General features: G+C 39.5%; 3 protein-coding genes across 4 annotated transcripts; all 3 read left to right on the top strand.

The window, feature by feature from the left end:
- Positions 1-216: 216 nt before the first annotated feature.
- LOC117568060 (cationic amino acid transporter 2) lies at positions 217-4810 on the top strand. Of its 2 annotated transcripts, none has more exons than XM_034248414.2 (5): positions 217-457; positions 2360-2727; positions 2843-3103; positions 3204-3986; positions 4050-4810. In XM_034248414.2, the coding sequence occupies exons 1-5, from the start codon at positions 432-434 to the stop codon at positions 4496-4498; spliced, it is 1887 nt and encodes a 628-aa protein (XP_034104305.1). In that variant the 5' UTR covers positions 217-431; the 3' UTR covers positions 4499-4810. The 2 variants fall into 2 exon arrangements, with proteins under 2 accessions (XP_034104305.1, XP_034104306.1); XM_034248415.2 differs by lacking the exon at positions 217-457 and adding an exon at positions 1389-1613.
- A 992-nt stretch (positions 4811-5802) lies between these two features.
- LOC117568059 (transient receptor potential cation channel subfamily V member 6) lies at positions 5803-10240 on the top strand. The gene is made up of 7 exons (XM_034248412.1): positions 5803-6201; positions 6255-6481; positions 6542-6695; positions 7515-8172; positions 8231-8457; positions 9320-9471; positions 9535-10240. The coding sequence occupies exons 1-7, from the start codon at positions 5803-5805 to the stop codon at positions 10238-10240; spliced, it is 2523 nt and encodes an 840-aa protein (XP_034104303.1).
- Positions 10241-20982: 10742 nt separating this feature from the next.
- On the top strand, positions 20983-23246 carry LOC117568062 (SOX domain-containing protein dichaete). Its single transcript, XM_034248419.2, has one exon. It carries the CDS (start codon positions 21244-21246, stop codon positions 22492-22494), a length of 1251 nt encoding a protein of 416 aa, XP_034104310.1. The 5' UTR covers positions 20983-21243; the 3' UTR covers positions 22495-23246.
- Positions 23247-23551: the final 305 nt, after the last annotated feature.

Here is a 23551-nt window from a genome sequence, read left to right as displayed (position 1 = left end):
CAAAAGAGAGTGATTTTTGCCGGCTGCAAACACAATTGAGAGCTTTTTTTGGGGTTGTCAGGTCAAGTCAAGCGCCACATAAACAAAGTCAGTAGATATCAGTATATGGCCGCAATCTGTGTTGTTGGCAACCCAGTTACTCTCTCTCTTTCCGTGGCTCTCTCGCGCCAAAAACTAGCGCGAGCATAAAGCAGCTGGCAGCCGTCTTAGTTGTTGTAGTATTGTTTTTGGCTCAAGCAGAGCGAAGCACATGTCTTTTGTGCAGTAGTACGTTCACTCTCCTCGCAGCTGCTTCTTTGGCACGCTTCGGATTCCAGAAATACGTTTATGTTGAAATTTTGAGATTGATTTTGATGACAGAAAGCAGAGAGTCGAGACTGATTCAACTGATCGAAATTGGAATATTCAACACATAAAATACAAAAAACAAAATGGACGAACTATCCGAGTTCTTAGAGTAAGTACTTCGTTCAAATAGTGTTCTCGATTGTACTCAGTGTGAAACTGGCATTGACACGCACGCTAAAAGTGTCTAAAATTAGCGTTGAATGCAAGCAAATAGTGGTCTTATTTTTAGCCAGCATTTAACACCCACCTGACAACCACGCGAAATGTGCCGCATAACCGTATAAATAAAAACCCCACAGCGCTGCAAATTAATTTACCAAACAATATTAACTAAGTAATAATGTAATAAAATAAACGGCAAAACTCCACAACACGAACTCTGATTGCTCACCCAAGAAATTCCCTGTAGAAAGAGAGCACGAAAGAGAGGAGTAAATAGAAGTCGAAGTAGACGTAGAAATAGATAACAAAAACAAAAAACAAATGAACAGACAGTTTTTAAGATAAGCAAAGAACTAGACAGCATAAGATTGTAAAGCATAAACAACTAATTTAATTAAATTAAATAATTATACATACTATATTAGTATCATTTTTCAACAATTAGTGTATTCAACCCTTTAGGAATGATTTTTAATGATAGTTTTAAAATACAAACCGCTAATCGTACGCAGCCCCCAAAGGTCGTATGATGTAAGCTGGTTCAACCCCGGTTTGTTTTATAGTTAGCCAAACTGACCGATTGTTAATTAGCCACATTAACAAACACAACACAACCCCAACTGGGCAGACGTCACTTGTGTTTACCAGCGAAATCTCTCTCTGCGGTTTCGCGGTGGGTCACTTTTGAGATGTGATGATCGATCGATCGCATCGATCGGTAGCAGAGAACTCACCCCACCCGCGTACCCCCAAAAGCGTGCTCAACATTTCGTCTTTCCACTGCTGAAAATTCACCACGATCGCAAGTCTCGTAGCGGTATTTAATGGCGTTCGTATTCACGTTAACTGCTCAGACGTAATTCGAGCGCTAGCGACAGCTACTCGAGACCTCAAATTCAATTTAGAACGAAATCGAAACCATTTAATATTTATATTGATATCGGAATTTGATTCGGTACATTTGCAAACGGCGCCTATTATGGGCTATTTGTTGTGATATTCGAAGAATTCTTTCTTTCAAAAAGAAACATTTTGTGCGACAAAAACAGTGATTGACATTTGATATAAGTTTTGACAGAAAGGATTACTCATTTTACTAGCAGGTGAGAATGTGGGAAACATTAATTATTTCGGTAATCAAAAATCATAAAATTTTAAAAGATTTTATAAATAGTTTTTAACTTTTTTCCAAAATTAATCTCTTCCAAATTATTCCTTTTTTTGATCTTTAGTGGTAAGCCTCTCAAAAAATTCGTAAATAAACTTTTCTGAATTTTTCGGACTTCGAAAAATGTTTTGTTATGATCAATAAATTTCATCAGCTGCAATTGTTGATGAGTATCCATAAAGATCACAAGACTTCCGATATATGTACATACATATTTTATGTTGTTCCTTAATCTTTGCCATTGTTGACATCGATCAATCAACAATCATTTATTCGTCACTTAGTCATAATGTGGATAATTTCCCAGACGATCACAAGACTCTAGATTAAAGTGGCTTTCGCGTGGCAATCTAGCGAGAAGACTATACTATAAAAATCTGCTCTACACATCGCGCATTAACACCCGCGCACTAATTAGCTTATGGTCAGTTATAAATGATCGATGTCATGGATGGGGGAACCGATCTTCCAGCCAAATCTCGGAACCACCCACCGCGACCCGCTTTCAAAGTGTTATTTGTTGTATACATAAGTTTGACATACAATTGGGGAACGTGTTAATATGTCGATTCGATTAACATGGGTGTATAAATAATTACACATGGGTTCAAAACACACTCGAACAATTCGATTGGCTAAGCAAAAAATTCAATTGTGTCTTGTCATCATTTCTTCTTCCAGTATGCCCAATTGGAGCGTGACCAATGCTTTTCGCGTGCTCACACGCCGCAAGCCACTGGAGGATTCCACGGAATCCAAGCTGGCCAAGGTGCTGTCCGCATTCGATTTGACTGCCTTGGGTATTGGTAGCACCCTGGGAGTGGGTGTCTATGTGCTGGCTGGTGAGGTGTCCAAGAGTCATGCAGGTCCTGCAGTGGTGCTGAGTTTCCTCATTGCTGCCATCGCCTCGATCTTTGCGGGTCTCTGCTATGCCGAGTTTGGAGCACGTGTACCTAAGGCGGGCTCCGCATACATCTACAGCTATGTGACCATTGGAGAGTTCATTGCTTTTCTTATTGGCTGGAATCTCATCTTAGAGTACGCAATCGGTAAGTTTTATTGGCGGCGCCGACGTCTAATTGATCAAATTAATTGGTTAGCATATCGCACAAAAATCCACACATAAAATATTTGATTGTATATCAAATTTATTTTGTTTCGCAGGTTCCGCGAGTGTCGTCAAAGGGCTGAGCACATATCTGGACTCGTTGTGCGGATATGCGATGCGAGACTTTCTCGCCGAGCATCTGCCCATGAATGTCCAGGGTTTGAGCGCGTATCCGGATCTGTTTGCCTTCATTGTCACCATTCTCTTCTCGTGGGCAATTGCCTCTGGAGCTAAAGAATCCACCAGAGTGAATAACATATTCACCATGCTCAACTTGGGCGTTGTGCTGTTCGTGATCATTGCAGGACTCTTCAAGGGTGAGTTGAAGACTTGATTGATTTACTATTAACTGGATATTTCTTAGTTTGAATCAATCAACTAATTTCCGCATTTCATCACCATTTTCTTTCTTTATAGTTTCCAGCAGCAACTGGAGCATTCCAAAGTCGCAAGTGCCAGAGGGTTATGGCAACGGCGGCTTCATGCCTTACGGCGTCTCTGGCGTCATTAAAGGCGCCGCAGTCTGTTTCTATGGCTTCATTGGCTTCGATTGCATTGCCACGGCTGGGGAGGAAGCCAAGAACCCCAAGAAATCAATTCCATTCGCTGTGATCGTATCGCTTGGCATGATCTTTCTTGCCTACTTCGGTGTCTCCACCGTGCTCACCATGATGCTGCCGTATTATGCCCAAGACGAGAGTGCTCCACTGCCGCATGTGTTTCGCATCTATGGCTGGCATGTGGCCGAGTATGTGGTGACTATTGGTGCCATGTTTGGACTGTGCGCCAGTCTGATGGGTGCCATGTTCCCTCTGCCACGCATTGTCTTTGCCATGTCCAACGATGGACTGTTGTTCAAGTGTCTGGGCGAGATTAGCACCAAGTACAAGACACCCTTCAAGGGCACCATGCTCACCGGACTGCTGTGCGGTATTCTGGCTGCCATCTTCAACCTGAGCCAGCTGGTCAACATGATGTCCATTGGCACACTCCTCGCCTACTCCATGGTGGCCAGTTGTGTGCTCATGCTGCGCTACGAAGTCGACGAACGTCGTGACAGTCGCATTCTGGGCAACGGTCGTATTGCCATGGGTCAGGAGCAGCCTTGCGCGCTATGGCGACGTCTGCTCAATCTCAATGGCCAGACGATATCCACCAGGCAGACAGCGCGCATTGTCACCGGCACCGTGACGATGTTCTGTAAGTTCAATTGAATGCTATTTCTATTATTCTTATGGCTAATCAAGAATTTCTCATCCACAGCCATTTGGAGCTTTGTATTCTCGCAATTTCTGACCAAATTCGAGGAGGATTTGGCCAACACCACGCAGTTGGATGTCTGGCTGCTAATACTCGCCAGCATACCTCTCATACTCATGCTGTACATCATCTCGCGCCAGCCCACCTCGGGTGTGCAGCTGTCATTCAAGGTGCCTCTGGTACCCTGGGTACCCGGCGTTTCCATACTGATCAACATCTATCTGATGATCAAACTGGATATCTTGACGTGGGTGCGCTTTAGCATATGGATCAGTATTGGACTGGCGATCTACCTGTCGTATAGCATACGACACAGTCGTCTGCGCCAGCGGGAACAGCGCAACAATTCCATTGCCATGATGCGGGATGCCAGCGATACCGCGCTGCTCAGTCAGGAGCGTTCTAAATACGGCAACGAGGTGCCGCTGATATTGATGCACAGCTCCTCCTAAATGCGCTGATATTTCGCATTTTACTGCAAACACAACAAAAGAAAAGATATTTGTATTAAGCCTAAGACTAAGTTGCACTTTTTATCATCACCCACACATGCACAAACACAATTCACACACACCTACACACAGCACACTTCACTTCACAAGCAACGCTCTCATATTAATTATGTATGTAAATATACGTAAATTATGTCGTGCTCGAAATGCTTCTACCATCATATTTAATAATTATAAATAGAAACCAAAAATTGTTTACAAACTACAGTAAGAAAAGCTTGAAGCAATAAACTAGTTGAAAATAGCATTAAATATTGTTTTTTTATTATTGGTAAATGGGAAAAATATATTATTTTTGAAATTCCCGACAAATTACCCAACTGAAGATTCAATTATTTTAATGAAGTTTTTTCTTGCTTCATATCTGAAAAACATAACATGAAGAAATTCAAATTCAAATTGCACATCTTGGCGCTAGAGAAAGATTACTGTTAGCGTTAACAGATGGTTAGTGGTTAACAGTTCACTGTTAACTTTGAATTCAGACTGTTAACGCTAACGCAATATGCGCGAGCAACGTTGCATTACGTGAAGTTGGCTGCGAACGCATATTTGCGCTGTTAAGGTGACCATGCGACTTTCTGTATTGAGCGGCACATTCAAACATTTTTGAATTTATTTTAGTTCAAATATTGAATCACCTTCAAATATACTTCATTTATATTAACATGTAACTTTGATAATAGTCGCAAGTTAATATAAATATTCATAACCCCGCAATGCAATAAAGTTAAGCAAACATATGTATATCTAAAAAAACGTAATTCCCAAAAACAAAATAAAAACACGAAGCAACAACCAACCTTCAAAATACCTCCCACAACTTACAAAGTAGTTCAACACGTAAGCGCAAGGCCAAAACAAACACGATAAGTTCAAGTTGTTGTTTGGCAATCCACAAGTTTGCCGCTGATTGAGGATAAGGACAACCAAGACTTGTTGAACATGTGCAACAAGTTCGATGTCCTGGCAACTGCTTGTAAACAATAAATTGAGCTCAAGTTCAGCTGTTGCATTGGCAACGCTCGATTCAATGGAATGTTTAATCGATGCCCGTTCGAAGGATAAAAACAGACAAGAAGCAACTGCACAACGGAACGGAAAATCGCAAATAATAAGTGAAAATTTCACAATGTCGCGTTATAAAAATTAAATAAATCCCATTAAAAAGGCGCTGCAACATTGGCAGTGATTAAAGATTGAATCGTATTGCAACAGATCGGATAAATAGCTAAAACACCAGCATGGGAAATACTGAGAGCAATGTGACCAGCGGAGTCAAAAAACAGGCGGGCGTCTCCACCCAGGCGCTCTACAAATTTGTGAATCTCAAGGGCGGTGGCCTCTTGGTGGACATGATGAAACGTGCTTGCCAGACGAAACAGTTTGCCGAAATTGATCATGCGATCAAAACGAAGGTTGAACCCTTCTTATATAACAAGGGCGCTGGCCGTTATTTTCCCATATCGAAACTCGTGCTGCTGCGCAATAGAGACAGACCAAGAACTCGACAATTGCCTGAGATACGCGCTTTGGAGAATCCCGATGATGATTTCAACATACACGATTATTGTCCCGAAGTTTCCGAGGCGGAGTACATCTCCAATCCAAGTGCATATCGCTTTGTCTGCTGGGATCTCAATGTGAGTTAAAGCATAAACGCATTTTCCTTCTCATATAAAAAAGTATCTTTTAGATGCGCGGCGCTGTGGGTGAAACTATCTTGCATCTGTGCCTGCTCAACGCTTCCTCGTTGCATGCGGATCTGGCCAAGCGTCTGTTGAAATTCTATCCCAAGCTTATTCTCGACATCTACATGAGTGACGAATATTATGGAGAGAGCGTTCTGCACATTGCCATTGTTAATGAAGATCCGGCCATGGTCAAGTATCTGCTGGATGCAAATGCCGATGTGCAGGAGCGGTGGGTTAATGCATTTCACTTATTTATCTTTAACTATTAATTAACTTTTCTTCTGTGCAGCTGCTGTGGCGCCTTCATGTCTGCGGAGGACACGAAAGCTTCGCGCACAGATTCTCCGGATCATGAGTATGTTGCATTGGCACCTATGACCAACTACGATGGATACGTCTACTGGGGCGAGTATCCGCTGAGTTTTGCTGCTTGCCTCTCACAGGTAAGTTAAGAGCCAAGATAATGCTATTCACATCATTTCTTATTTAAAGTTATCTACATAAGTACTTACATACAATGAATCAATAAGTGGGTGAAATTTTACATTTATATTCATTTCAACAGCTAAAGTAGCTTTATATTTCAAATAAAGCATAAATTGCAACTATTTACTACTTGGGTTAAAGCAAACCAAAGAATCGTTTATTGTTGATTGTTACAAATATTAATATTTAAAATGCAATCTAAATTATTATTTTGTCTGTTTCTTAAGTAATCTAATAATAACATATTATGAAAAATCTCAGCAATGTTAAAAATGAACGCCCAAGTGGAGTGACATTTTGAAATAATTTCCTTAAAATAATAAAAATTATAATTTAGCAATTCAATCTAAATTATTTGTTCTCGGGTATTTAAAACTCTCACAAAATTAGAAAAATTTGAACATATTTAAAAACGGATTATTAAAGATTTTTGAATAATCATTCAAATACTGTAAAATAATTTGGGAAAATAAAACTAAAAAAGAATTTATAAGAGGCAAATATAATTGCTTACTTAAATAATCAAACTTAAAGACTAAATAAATATTAAAGTTAAAGCAAGGATATCCATCAGCTCAATTAATGTATCTGTAATCAATATCAAGTAGAGAAAATCTTAATTATATTAAAATATTCTATTGGTGATGAAACATCTTAGATAATTAACGTTATTGATTTGGTTTTTAATAATAGAATTAATAAATATTAGGAATTCGAGACAGTTTAAATTATGAAGATTGATTCTTAAATACGTACCTCATTTATTTCTCTTCCAGGAAGAGTGCTTTCGGCTGGTGCTCGCTCGAGGTGCAGATCCTGATTTCCAGGACACCAATGGCAATACTGTGCTACACATGCTTGTGATCTACGAGAAGATCGAGATGTTCGACGTGGGCTACGAGGTCGGCTCGAACATCCATGTGAAGAACATTCAGAATCTGACGCCATTGACGCTGGCCGCCAAGCTGGGACGCGTTGAGATGTTCTTCCATGTGATGAGCATTGAGCGTGAGATTTATTGGCAGCTGGGCAGCATCACGTGTGCCGCGTATCCGCTGCTTATGATCGACACCATCAACGAGGAGACGGGCAACATTAACAAGGATTCGGTGCTGAACTTTGTGGTCTTTGGGGATAAACTGGAGCACTTGGAGCTGCTCGATGGCGTTGTCATCGATCTGCTCAAGACCAAATGGGACACGTTCTGCAAGTCGCGTTTCTACAAACAGTTCTACATGTTTGCCTTCTACTTTCTCATCTCGCTGTTTAGCTTCATTTTACGACCAGGTCCCGAGGCTAAAGATGAGGATGATGAGGATCAGGATGGCACATCCTTGCCAGCCTCAAATGGCACCGCTCGCAACGATCTCTATGTCAATGGAAGTCTGCTGGGTAATCAGCATTCGAAGCGAGGCACTTCCAGCACTGAATACAGTGAGTGTTATGTGTATTTTCACTGCAGAATTTTATAGAATTGATTTCCATACCTTAGAAACCTTTTGGCTCAACTTCACTGAGTACTACGATCCCAATGAGGTGGAAACTCTGCCTGCTTGGTGGCAAACTTATGCGCAGTGTCCTCTGATGAATCTGGAATCGGATTTGGCCAAATTGCGCATTATAGCCGAGTTAATCAACTTTGTTGGTGCAATACTCTATCTGCTTGTGGCCCTAAGAGAAGCTCGCTTTTTGGGGTATAAAATGTTTATCGAGAATCTGGTGAGTTGGAAATTAAAATAAAAATAAGATTCAAATTTTAAATTTACAAAATTAGAAAAATATTCATAAAATTTCTCATAACATAATAATCACTTATTAAATAAAATGTGATAGAAAAATTACAATAACTTGTGCATGCAAAATGCTTCCAGAAATTAATAGACATTTTAGAGAACTCAAAACAATTAGCGAACAAAAAGCTGCTGTTACATTTTTCTTTTAAATTAAATGTTATTTTTTGTCGGCTTAATTCGACTTTATTTATATTACATTACATTATTTTTATATTATTATTATAATTATTAAGTATGATTTTGGAATTATTTTTCTGTTTTAAGATAACTTGTCGCAATGTATGAATTCATACAAAAAAAAGTGTATGAATTTTTATATTTTATCAACAAACAGGAAAAGTTCCTAATATTAATCTTAGCTCTATATATATTTTGCTAATCCAGAACTACATATTAGAATAACCTTTACTATAGTTAATATTTTTCGCTTATATAATATAATAAATTGTTTTGGTACCTATACGATCAACCTTAAAGTGATATAAGCAACTTATTGAAAAGAGTCAAACTTCATTAATTAAAAATCAATTATGATATACTGATACTACCATAACTTGGTCTTAAATTCTTAATGTTGTTTTCATCAACATTGCATAAATATCATTTAAGAAGACAACATTAACTTAAGTCAGCTTATCATAATAAATTGATCTGCAGCCAAATGAAAATAAAAGTAGAGGAAAAAGAAACCTGCAATTATGCAGAAGAATATTTCTTTGATGTACAGGAATGAATTAATGTTATTATTATATAAAGAACTTAAAAATAATCTTCTTTACTTTCCTTAGATGACAGCTCCATCGCGTGTTATGTTTCTGTTTTCTTGTGCTCTGATGATGACCATTCCCTGGCTGCGAGTGTCCTGTCTGACCGAGATCGATGACCATGTGACAGTTGTGATCATGTTGACCACAGCTCCTTACTTTCTGTTCTTCTGTCGGTGCGTATAACTTATAATTATAAATATCTGTATCTAGAAGTAATTCGTTTATCATGTTTTCAGTGGCTTTAAGACAGTGGGTCCTTTCGTAGTGATGATATACCGCATGGTGATGGGAGATTTGCTGCGATTCGTTTCCATATATTTGGTGTTTGTGATGGGCTTCTCACAAGCTTTCTACATTATCTTTCTTACGTTCGACAATCCCTCCACGCCCGAGGATCAGGATGCTGAATCTAATCCGATGCCCTCGCCCATGGAATCGATAGTGGCCATGTTTCTGATGTCGCTGACCAACTTTGGGGATTACTACGGAGCGATGGTGTCCACGCAGCATGAATACGAGGCAAAGATACTGTTCTTTCTGTTCATGGTGATTGTGAGTGTGTTGCTGGTGAACATGTTGATTGCCATGATGGGCAACACGTACCAGAAGATTGCCGAAATACGCAACGAGTGGCAGCGCCAATGGGCACGCATTGTCCTCGTCGTGGAGCGAAGTGTGCCGCCAGCGGAGCGTCTGAAGAACTTTATGCACTACAGCCAATCTATGTCAGATGGAAGGCGAGCTCTGGTCTTGCGTCTCAATATGACCGACGAGGAGAAGGAGGAGATGAAGGAGGTGCAGGAGATGAAGCGCATACATCAGCGTTTCTCCAAAAAGCGGCAAATGGAGCGCGAGTTGAGGGCGCGACGTCGTCAGCAGGAGTACGAGAAGTTCTTTGGCACCGCACCCAAGTCGGACAGCATGGAGAACAACAATCTATGAGAAAGTGTCGTCTGCTGATTAAAAAGTTAGTTCAAGTTTTATTGAACCAATAGCGAAACATTGTTCACTCTGTGCAATAAAGGCAGTTTCAACCACCCACATATGTCCTTGTGTATATCCTTAATTGATATTCGTTTGCGTATCATAAAACTCAGCTTAACGACACTTGGAGGGTGCCAATAATGCGCCATTTGAATGATAATAACCATTTTTATTGTGCACGTCTGGCCAATAAATCCATTCAGCGAAGTCCTTCACAAAGGATATGTGCGGGGGAGAGTTCTTCGCTCTCTGGTTCAGCATATGTGCTTGGCAACATCCGTCTGCGTATTCTTCTTCTGCATCTTGATTACGTAATTGCAACTGTCTGTGTTGTGAAGCATCACGACACCTTTTCATTGTCCTGCCAAACAAGGATGCAAGTGCACACAAAAAAGGATCCTTTTTGAGATGGCCGAAAATCGATATGATGACGATCACTATGTTGTTGATGATGATGATCCGCCGATCTACGATCGAAGGTGCGTGGGATTCTTTTTTTCTTACAGCATCACCGGAAACGTTTAGTCCTCATTGTTTGCAGCGAGCAGAAAGGGAACACTGAGAGCTCTATTGAGATCCTTTTTGCTCTAATGCTCTGTTGCTGCTTTGCCATTGAAAGTGTTAAAAAGCAGCGATCTAGCACTTGAATCCTTTGAATCCTTGCTGCTCAGCAGCGCAGCTTGACTTTAATTGCAGCTGAATAGAGCAATTTAGGACATGCTGTGACAAGCATGGATACCAGTCAGGACTTGCATGCACTGCGAGAAATTTAGGGGCAACTGTTAAGATATGGAAAAGAAAATGCGAAAAATTTAAGGGAAACTTTTAAACTCATGAAGAAGAAGAATTAAAAGTAAGTTTAGCCTAAGCGTTTAAGTCTAAAAATATATTTTTTGTATCAGTGTACATTTTTTAATGCATTCTTCTGTCTGTCTGCTTGCTTGAATACAAAAAGTCGTTTAGTTTTAAAACCTAAATGATGAAACTCATTAAATAAGTGCAGTATGTACTTTAAAATTAGGAAGATGCAATGACTAAAATATATGCCTACTACCACTAAAATAAATTTAACTTAAGCCACATTGAGAAATCTTTTAATTTTAAATGTTCTTGCTCTTCATAATTGTTTAATGAATTACGAATATCGTAAACATATTTAATAATAGATAAATATTTTTAATAATGTATGAATTGTTTAATGAATTTAAAATATTTTAGATATATTTTATAAAATATAAACTATTAATATTATAAATACATTTAATAATATACTTGTCAACTCTTAGAACTTATTCGTCATGCATTTCTCTCAGTGCAGCGGCTCTGGTCAGCTTTCTGCACTCGTTCGCTTAACGGTTCCCAGAAAGCGCCGAGAGTGTTTGCAGCGAGAGCGCAACCCTTGAGCCTGCGGTTGCACAATGGGCACCACAGCGCGGCTAGCGGCGTTAATGATATGGTGGCAACCCTTTGCACGATCACAACAATGGGCAACATTTGAATATTTGTCGCAATTCTTTGACATTTTTCCCAGCACCGAATTGGCTTTTAGACATACGCACTGCCCAAAAAGCAATTCGCTGCGATTGTTCGTCGGTTGTGTTTCGTCCTGTGCTCGGTATGCTCGGTAATTATAGAGTCCTGGGCGAGGTGTCGAATTCGAATTGTAAGCGACAATTTAATCACATGTTTTGCCAGCAAACGCTGCCAGCTAACCATTGTTGTTGTCACACCATTGTGCTCGCTAATGGGGCAGCTGGCTAGCGTTTTGGGTGCAAAGGACGCCCACTTCCTTTCAAAATATGTATAATTTTTTGTGTTTGTTATTTATTCTCGTTTTTAGCAAGGATTTGGCTCTTCAGGTTGACCTCCCTAAGGCGCTTTCTAGTCTCAAAATAACCGTGTGAGTTTTGGCATGTCCATAAAGATCCCGATCATCATGATCGCAGCTTGTTAATTTGCCTGCGTTGTAAACTCGTAAAGTCGTGACTTGGCTAAAAACTCAAGTTCGAGTTGCTCGAGAAAGTTGGCAAATTGTTTAATTACTCAACACACAACACACTCGCAGCACACACAAACATTGTAAAACAATAAAAATGGAAAACGAGTGGAAGGGAAAATGCAGGCGGACATTTTCCGTGGAAAATCAGTTTATGAGGCACGTTTAGCGGCTTGCGAGGGGCGTTGCAAATGACTTTTAAATGCGGCAGTCGCGGGCCGTTGATTGCTTTGATTTTTTCTTTCACATTTTGCATTTTTTTCTTGCTCTTGCTCTTGTTCTTGTTCTTGTTATTTATTTATTTTTTCTTTTAAACTAACTAATGGCGATTGTTTGGGATTTGTTCTTTTGCCCGACGTTGGGCAAACACTTGACAAATCTTTGGGAGAACAAACCCAAAACGAAAGTCCTTTGGGAGACCAAAAGAGAAATGCAAAAAGTATTCAAATCAATGGCGCATTTAAATAAGAATTATGGGGTGCCAGTTCACCTGGGACTCCCCGCCTCCTCCTCCTCCTCCTCCTTCTCCTAGCTGCTTTTCTTAAATGTTTGCTTAAAAGTTTGAAGCGTTTCTTGAGTTTATTTAAACTAAATTATTTATGCAAATAAAAGCAAAGCATAGAAAAAATGCTTGCAATTTATTTCGACAGCCTCAAGGGGTGTGTGGGTGTGAGTGTGTGCGTGGACGTGTGTGTGTGATTGGGTGTGAGTGTGTGTGTAAATGGCAAGGGTTGCGCGTTTGGCTTGACCTTTGTTAACTCTGTTTGTATTTCAGCTTTTTTTTGGTTATTGATTTGCACTGTCAAAGCGCAGGAAATAAACTCTGATGTAGGTGGCAACCCTAAAAAGAGCTTAGTCGATTCGGCGATTTATTAAAGCTGTCAACTAACAGTAACTGAAAGCACAAAACTTTGTATGCTTAAGTATTACATTCTATGCTTTAAATGTACAATATTGTATCACACTTTTTTACTTGCAAAAATAAATAATAAACAGATATTTTGTATTTGAGTATTTGAAATAGATTTGTAATAATTTTTGTGGTTTCGTTGCAATGTCTGCGCCTGTCATTTGCAATCGCACTTGCCAAACAGTTCGGAAATCATTCATCGATTATATGCCAATGGGATTATTGAGAGCCTTGAAAAGTTGAACAATAAATATTTGGCAAGCTTAGTGAAACCCTTCAACTTTCAAGAGCCAGCGAGTGTGGAAGACAGTTTAAACTGAAGCTAGGATTTGAAATGTTTAACAAACCATGTTTATTATAATATAAACTTTATTACATCAAGTTGACTATGAGATATAGTACGTGCTACTAATTCAATAAAATCAAAATAATGGGTAATGATTCTTAAAGAAAAATTACCAAATTAAACTACCGAAATAATACTAATTAATACCAAAGTATACATTTGGCATACAGATGTGCTACAACATTCAAAATATACCAGATTGACAATCAAAGACCCGATTGCAGCATCCGTTTTATGTCATATAAACATAATTATTGAATATCTTTTATGATTTTAATCTGAAAAACTAGATCTACGAACAACTTTAACAAGTACTATCAAAATAAAAATGATAGCTCAATCTTTTAGAGTCTGAAATCTAGATGCTCATACAGGACATTCAGACGGACAAGGCTTTACTTTCTGCACATTTTCTGTCGACACAATGTTATACCTTATCAGGTATAAAAATGTTGCATATTTAAGATGAACTATTTGAAAATATTCCAATTTTGTGTTATAAATTCAAGATGCTGAATACTGTATTCATTTTTTATTCAACTCTAAAACACACCTTGCCTAGCTTTTTGGCTTCGTCTCCTTTGTTAACTTTCTCTTCTTCCCATTCTCTTATACTTTTGATTCAGTGTTAGAATACGCCTCGCTTTGATTGGGAACCACTTGACGTTTATTTGCGGGGGGTGTTAACAAAAAACCGCAAAGTTTTAATTGAATTTCCTGAACAAAATAATGTTTTGCCACTTGAGTCTCGCGGGAGACGCTAAACAAACAAATCAACAATCGACAGACAGACTGACAGACTGACTTTGCTGACTGACTGCTTGGCTGACTGAATGAGATATTGAAAGGCGATAGTAGGTATGCATACAAATACTTAAGAGTGCCGTGAAATAAATTCAATTCGAAAAATCAAATCACTTGAGTGAAAATACACAACATAATAAAAGTTGCATTAAAAATGCGAAACCAAAAGAAAGCACACAAACAAACCAAACAAATGGACCTCACTCCATGGAATTGGATGGATTGTGGACTTGTTGTTGTTGTTGTTGTTGGGTGTCGAAGCGATTTTCCTTCTAGCTGAAATTGCGCTTTGATCTTTGACAGCATTAAACACGCGCAATAAAACCCTTTGACTATTGCCAACTGCATCTGAAAAACCAAAACCCATTTGGCAAATGAGTGAAATTAATTACACGAAGCCACAGCAAAGTCTGCACGACTAGGGAGATACTCTCTCTCTCTCACTCACTCTCTTTCTATTGCCCTCTCTCTTTTACTTCGTAATTATGAATTTTATATCAAAGTGATTGTCAACACTTTGTGGTGTTGAAATTTGTGGCTCTGGCTTTGACAGGCCTCACCACGTGTCGAACCCTGTTTGCCTGCTGACAACGCCCACTTCCACGCCCACGCTCCCGATGAAATATCTGGCATGGATGATGCCTCGAGGCAAAACCGCAGCAACTTTGAATTTTGACACTTTTATTTCACATTTTTTTTTTTGGGCAGCTAATTCAACGGGCATCGTTCCAACTGTGCTTGTTGGTCGTAAACACACACCGTGGGATTCGTGTTGCGGAAATTCGGGATTCGGAGCCTGGGCAAAAATGAGAAGAGAAAAAAAAACGGAACTGCACTCCAGAAGTCGCATCGAGTGGCCACTTTGTGGCGGCGACGTTTTGCGAGCTGAGCGACAACAAAAATTAGAAGAAACCAAAGCACTTGATGCATTACCAACCCCTAAAAGTGACCCCTAAAGCTCAAGATATGCAAAAGCAAAGAAAAAGAAATGAAAATGAAAAATTTTTATGTATAAAGAAATCTTGGCTCTTAAGTGGCCCGTTTCGATTACATGACGGAAACTTAAGATGAATTCCGGCCGCTTTCAAGTGGCTCCTGTTTTCCCCTACCGAAAGTTGACTGCAACAACCCTTTTCTCATTTATTTTTTATTTTCTCGCGCTGATTGAGAAATTAAGGTCGTTTAGCCAAGTGGCTTGAGGTGGTCTGCGAGAATTGTGAACAAAAGCCTTGCGATCCATGCAATAATTTTTATGCCCGAGGCATTTCTTAGTTAATCTGTTATGACATCTAGTAGATTGCTGCTGGGAGCGAGGGGGTGTGAGGGAGGAGGGAGGAGAGAGTCGAGTCTAATGAGCTCAAATCGAGCATGCCTTATGAGTGCCATCGATATCCTACGCTCTAACAGCTCTGACAGCTCTTTAAGCAATTGCAATCGCAGTTCCAATTCCAATTCCAATTCCATTCGCATTTGCATTTGCATTTTTCCCAGGGCGAGAACTTCTCACACAGATTCTCACACTTCTCTCTCGTGTAAATCTCATCTGACTTTACATGTGGGCTTACACATGTTTCGACCAAATTATGATCCCTTTCATTTATTATTTCTTTTTTTATTTTGTAGATTTGCAAAGCAAAAAGGTTAATTGTCTAGGGCGGGTGAAGCATTTCCGGCCAATACGGAAATGCTGCAATGCACAATGTAAACAAAATGCATTTATTATTTATTATTGTTGCGATTTATTTTGTTTTCGTTGTCGTTCTCGTTGTTGTTTTGTTGTTTTTTTTCTTGCCTTTGCTGAAACAATTTGCAGCATTGGGCAACAAACACAATTCGAGTTCCGTTGAATTGCATACAATAAACGGAGACAAAAGGACTCGGCTGCAGCGAGGAGACATCAGGAGATATGCCGGGAGATGTTGCTGCTGAGACAGCACAATTGACCAGCTTCGTTTCGACCAGGTCGAATCACAGGTGAATGGCGAACGGAAGTCCGATGACTGGCACATGCGACCGCCCAATGCTTTGGCTTTGGCTATGACTATGACTATGGCTCAGTCTCCTCTTCGATCCTTTGCTCTGCTTTCGTCTCAGCTCTTTGTCTGGAACGTGGCCTGTTTAGTCCTAATGGGATGAGCTCTATAGCTAGTTACTTGGCTATTGCGAGTTTTGTTCTTTTTTTCGCCAGAACTAAACAACAGTCGAACTATATAACCCTAAAGATTGTCCACAATTCTATTATATCTATGGGCGGTACTATTATGAATTTTCACTTTATAAAGCGAGTTGTTCCTTTGGCATCTTCCGGCTTGGTTTCTGTGAAATTGCAATTTAGGATAATTACAATATATGTGGCAAAGATTTGGCTTATAAACCTTTTCATACAAGTGAACGAAAAATAATTTAATTTCATTATTTGTTACTATATTTGCCTCAAAATTTTCATCTTGGATAAGGGTTAATTAGAAAGCAATAATTTAATAAAATAATAATGTAATAGTAAAATAATATAATATATAAATGTATTTAATATATAAATAATATAATATAATATAATAATGCAACAATATAATAGTAAAATAATATTATATAATACTCAATAGTTTAAATCATTTTTAAATATCCTATTTATTCTATCATTAATCTTTAACAGTTTCATGGATGTATTTATAACATAAATAAATTTAATAGATTAAAAGTTTGTAACAGCAGAATAAAATTTAAAAGAAAATATATGTTAATCTGAAAACTAGGCATTTTTCTGTTGAATTAACAAAATAGCAGATATGAATGCTAAATAATTTCCTATGTGTTTTTTTTTTTTTTTTTTTTGTATCAATTTAATTATATTTAGCATAGTTTATTTTTTTTTATATAGTATTAAGAAGCTGCATATTTGGTTAGCTTCTAAAATTACATTTTTTGCTCGTTTTCAATGTAGAATCCATTACGCAAAACTTAAGATAAAATCATCATAAACTCTGGCATTTTATGCTCAAACATTCATGTCAAGTCATTAAAATTAAACCATCTATAAATAGAAATGTCTTAAATATATGTATGCTTTCTAGCCAAAAAACATGTTCATTATTCAAAATGAAATGAATTTCAATGCTAGCTACACTCTATGCTCATAATAACAGCATAATTTTTCATTTTTCCGAGCGAAAGGAAAAGAAATGGTGGAAAATGCAAAGAAATATTTGTAGATTTCGTGTGCATGCCAAATGCTCTTAACTCGAATGACACGTGAAAAGCGCAAAATCTGTTAAGTAATCAAATGGACACGTACATATGCCTAGGAAAATGTAATCAAATGCGTATGTTAGTGTGTGGGTGTGATGGGAAAATGGAATGGAAATTGGGCAGTGAGAAATGGTGAATTGTAAATGGTAAATGGAAACTGCAAAGTGAACAAAAGGACACGACTACGTGAGAAACAGCAAGTTGGAATAGTTTTGGAGAATGTATTTGCCAGGTGCGATGAATACTCTAGAATCAAGTTCAGAGTGTATACGAAATGAATATGAGATTAATGTATAAATAAATACGCGTATGTAGTGGGCAGAGGCTGATTGAAAACGATTCAATTAATGCTGAAAGTCAACACAATTTAACCTCATTTAATTGATATAAAAGACTTGCAGACTTTTGCCTTTTGTTTTGCCATTGTTTATCTTTATGATCATTGTTATTATCACATTTGCTGTATTGTTCGGGAATTTAATTTAAAAGGAAATAAAAAAATAAAAAACCCAAATTGTATTTGTACCAACCAGACTCGCAGCCCCAATTCACAATTCAAAAATTCACAATGCCAACAACGACAACAACAACAAAACGAGGCAAACAACAGCAACAACAACAGATGGCAAACAATGGAGCGCGCGACTCTCGGGATTTTAATGCAGCGGAGAGCGAAGAATGAATGAATTGAGAATGCGAATAAAAGAGAGTAGAATGCGTCAGAGAAAAGCATACGAAAAAATCATCAGGAAAAAAGGGTTACGTTGAAGGTTCTAGGGTTAGGAATTTATCGTAATGTTTTTCATAATTACACTGTTGATTTCTATTCTTTCACCTCTGGACACTGCACAGTGCACACGGCACACTCTGGACTCTCGAAATTGAGTGCTCATAAGCACCCACAACACCTGACTGCCTCCTTGTCATGTTGTTATGCTGTCACACCAACAAAATAATAAAACGCAGTAAAAAATAGAGTAATGAAAGTTAGAAAACTGGAAGCAAGTTTCGACTTTAATAGACCCTTAACTTTATGTTGATCTACTTAAAATATAATGGTTAAACTTTTATAGTTGCTTTAGAATTTTCATTCATTCTTTAATATCTTCGATGTTTGTGTTTTGGTCGGTTTAAATTGAAGTATGAATATAAAATCAATATTTTAGAATATTTAAACCGTAATATTTTATATAATATTAAAACTATTGAAGAACATACAGAGACAAATGCAAAAGTCCTGATCAGATTTAGATGTTCATATGAAATATACATTTAAATGGCCAAATTGACTCAACTTTAAAATACTATTTATGTTTATAATTCAAAGGGTTGTAGTTGTCTTCTTTTACCTCTTACGCACATTTCAATTTCAACATACTTAATAGACCCTTTCTCAATTTTTATAAAAGTGAAACGTCTAAAAAAATGTATGTATATCAAAACGGTAACTATTCTATGGCAACCCCACAGCTCCCCCTTCGCAGACCGTACAACATTTGAATGCTAAATGCGAGATGCGTATGGCAAAAAGCAAAAGTCTGTCTTCCTCTCTCAACTCTGCCCCTCGCTTTCTTCGCCCCTCTCCTCCTGCGCTTTCTGTTTGTGCGCTAAGTGAAAAGTAGAATGGTTAGAAAGCAAAACGCTAGGCGAACAAAACTTTTTCCATTACACAACACATCAACAGTTTTTCCTTTTTTTTCGTCCTGCCATATTTATACTTTTTTCGGTGGGCAACACAAAGGAAACGTTGAAAGCGCTGAAAGCTTTTTATGCCCTTCACGTCAAAGGGTAGTTCAGCTTGGACAACAGACAAATACAGGTGAGAGACATGTATTATTGCTAACATTTCAATAGTTAAGAGTAATTTCTTCATTATTCTTTGCTTTCGTTTAGTCCTGAAACATATGGTATTATTGTAAGGCGGTTGCATAATAAAGATACTTCAGTTATGCTACTCATTATAATTGATTAGGAGACAGAGCATATTGTGCTCCTTGAGTCAAGAAAAACACTTTGCTTTTCGCTCTCTCTCTCTCTTTCTATACCACTCACTTGCATATAAGTAAAGTTTATAAGTACATAAGTTCGTGTGTGTGTATATAAATTTGGCTAGCCATTCAGAGCGTTTTTCTCGTCTCTCATTTCTCGTCTCGTTTTATTTTTTTGTTATTGTGTTTGTGTGGCGCATTGTGTCGCTTTTGCTTTTCCACTTTTCTTTACCAAATAAGTAAATAATTGCAGTAATATCCTTTCGTGTGCAAAAAAGAAAGAAACGAACAACAGCAGAGAATGGAAAGCGTGTTTCCATGTTCTTTTCACAAACTAAAATGTGCTTTTCACACACACACACATAGTCGTACATTCAGAGTTTCCACATTGTATGTAGTATATGCGGCTTGTATATAGTACACAAGCACTGAGAGCCACACAGACACCCACAATGGCCAGGGCATACAAAAATTCACACCAAGGCGCCATTGTGATTGGCTGAAAAGGCAAAGCCAACGGGCCACGCACACTGTTGCATACACTGGCACACGCACACACACACATACGCACACAAGCTCTCTGAGCGTATGCGTTTTAGCGCTCACACTTTGGAAGCTCTCTTCGGACAAATAACAATACATGCCGCGGAAGTGCAGCGCCAGGCAAAACAATAGCGGAAATTGTGTGCCCACTGTGTGCGCAAAAATCAATGCAATTTTAGAGAACGGGACAGAGCGAGCGAACAATGCGGAGAGCGCGTCAGTGGGATAGAGAGAGGAAGAGGCAGAGAGACAGGAGTGTGAGAGATGCGAGAGATTGTAGGAGTTTCGGGCGCTTTAAATGAGGTCGCTGCCGCAAAAAATGGGAGCAGCGCAGCCCAAAAAACTACTAACAAGGCAACGACGACCAAATACGAAGCGAGCCGAACACAACGAACAGTGAGCGAACTGTTCTTATTATCGTCGTCGTTGTCGTTGCCGTTGCTGTTGTTGTTGCTGGCTGCTATTCAGTTATTCTATTGAACACACCCCTCAATGGGCAACAACTACAACTAACAAGGCGGCCGATATAAAGGAGCCAATGGAACAAAGCCAACAAACAGCGTAACAAAGCAGCAACAGCAGCAGCGGCAGCAGCAGAGAGTAAGTGAGAGCGAGAGCAAGAGCCAAAGCAAGCATGTATGCGTTTGTGTGAGCACAGGTATGCGGGTACAAACGGCAAGACTTGGTTGCCATCTCGCTTCAACGCATACAATTACCTGTGCCGAGGGTTGAATGCGACTGCTGCGGCTGCTGGTCTGCTGGCAAGTGAGAGCGAACGAGAGCGACAGCGAGAGCGGATGGCTGTGGTGGAGTTGGCAGAGGAAAAACTGGATTTGACTGTAGTCGTGTCAGTCTCAATTATTGCGCAGACAAATCAGTCAGTGTGTAGCTGTTGAGCCGAACAGAAGCAGCAGCAAGAGCAATAGCAAAAGCAACTGCAAAACTGAGAGACAGACGCAAGCACAAGTAAATACAGAAATAAAAAAAAACACATATATAAATAACAACGAAGAGAAACATTGTGAATACAGTGAAGTGACACAAAAAGAGAACAAGACAGAGTGAAAGACACTACGGTTCCATACACAATAATATCAAGTGACAAAGCGATAAGCAAACGATAACATAATGGCTACATTATCATCACATCCCAACTACGGTTTCCACTTGGGCCCCGGCCAGGGTCTCGAGCTGCCCTCGCCCGGCGATTACGCCTCACAGGGTCTGGGCAACGCTCAACTCAGTCCCAGCATGGACATGGATATTAAACGTGTGCTGCACTATTCCCAAAGTGGCGGTTTGGCCGCCAGTCTGGCCGCCATGGGCGGTTCACCGGGCGCTGGTCCCGGCGGTGTCAGCGGTCAGGCTGCCAGCAACATGAGCCACCACATGGCCCATCACATGCACAACGCCGTTGCCGCACAGCAAACGCTATCGCCAAACAGCTCCATTGGCTCCGCCGGCAGCTTAGGCAGCCAGAGCAGCCTCGGCAGTAGCGGCATGGGCGGCGGTCTTGGCATGGCCAGCACACATGGTCCAGGCGCTGGCACTGGCAGCGGAGGAAATGGCTCCATGCACAGCCTGGCCACATCTCCAGGCCAGGAGGGACACATCAAGCGACCAATGAATGCTTTCATGGTCTGGTCGCGTCTGCAACGTCGTCAGATTGCCAAGGATAATCCCAAGATGCACAATTCGGAGATCTCGAAGCGTCTGGGTGCCGAATGGAAGCTGCTTGCCGAGTCCGAGAAACGTCCGTTCATCGATGAGGCGAAACGCTTGCGTGCACTGCACATGAAGGAACATCCGGATTACAAGTATCGTCCACGTCGCAAGCCCAAGAACCCATTGGCTGGCGGTCCACAGGGCGCACTTCAGATGCAGGGCAACATGAACATGAATATGAACATGAACATGAACATGAATATGGCACAACAGAAGCTGGGCGGCGGTGGTGCGGGACCAGCGGCCGGTGGTTACAATCCCTTCCATCAGCTGCCTCCGTACTTCGCGCCCTCACATCATCTGGATCAACCGTATCCGGTGCCATATTTCACCGGCTTTGATCCCCTGGCACTGTCCAAGCTGCATCAGAGTGCGGCGGCCAACAATGCACAGACGCACAAGCATTTGGAGGCGGCCCAAGCACAGGCGCCACAGTTGCCACCAACCTCACTGAGCAGCTTCTACTCCGGCATCTATTCGGGCATCTCGGCGCCATCGCTGTATGCCGCCCACTCTGCGAACGCTGCCGCCGCTGGTCTCTACACCTCATCCTCGACATCGTCGCCTGGCTCGTCGCCGGGCACCATCACGCCCAATGGCATGGATGGATCGATGGACAGTGCGTTGAGGCGGCCGGTTCCGGTGCTGTATTAGGTTCGGATCGGGGAAGGTCCAACTGTCCCAGAGTAAAAGTACAATTTGCATTGTTGAAGCGTTCCCAAAGTGATCCATTGGTTTTAAATCTTTAAAAGCTCTAAGTAAGCCAAGTCTAGTACGCGTAGTTCTCTCGATTAAAACTCTATTTAACTACTATACTACTATTTGTATGTATCTAAAGAAGCCCTATCAAAGCAACGCTCGCAAAAGTCTAGTACAATCTTTGCACAAAAAAGAAAATCGTAAGAAAACATTCCTAGCCAATAATAATAATAATAATAACAAGCAGAACCTTCTAACAAATAAATACGATACAAATTATAATGATGCTATACACATTATCTATAAAGAATATCGATAATTTATTTGTGAACCTAATTGTACATTAATTTTATTTAGTTTTAAGCGTGTGCTCCTTGTTGTTTTTATCAGCACCAAACTCTCATATCCTAGTTACAACTACTGTGACCCCTTCCATAAAAAACAAACACACACACACACACAAATTGTAAATATTCTGCCCCCATTCGTTATAGAGTCGAAACACAGCCCAAAAATGATATAACAAAACAAACAAAAACACAAAAAAATATATAAGAAACAAAAAACACATTCGTAAATGTATTATTAATTGTATTAAATTTAATGAAAAGCGAAAACAAAAGCGTTAATACTTAAGATGAAAATTACAAAATATTTAAAAATGAATAAAAAAAAAACGACATTTATTAAAATGGCAAACAAAAAACTTTCATTCTTTTTACTTTCGTTTTTGGCATTTGCAGCAATTCTCTTTACAGAATATCTTTGAAAAGAAAGTCTGACTTTTCTAAGTCTATTTGTTCATGTATGAATGAAATCAATGAGATCCAAACAATTTTTGTTAGGAACTGAATGAGGCACTAATATGATCATTCAATACCCATTGATGCTATTTTGCTTTGAGAGTTTAAAGACACTCAAAGTCTTTATTATTTTTCAGATACATTATGCTTCTAAGTTAAAATAAATATCAATAATAAGAAAACATAATGACTTTTTATTCATTAGCAAT

This window comes from Drosophila albomicans, chromosome 3 (genome assembly GCF_009650485.2).
Source record: "Drosophila albomicans strain 15112-1751.03 chromosome 3, ASM965048v2, whole genome shotgun sequence".
Taxonomy (NCBI): domain Eukaryota; kingdom Metazoa; phylum Arthropoda; class Insecta; order Diptera; family Drosophilidae; genus Drosophila; species Drosophila albomicans.
The sequence above is the reverse complement of the archived record's forward strand: the minus strand, read 5'-3'. Positions and strand labels throughout refer to the sequence as shown.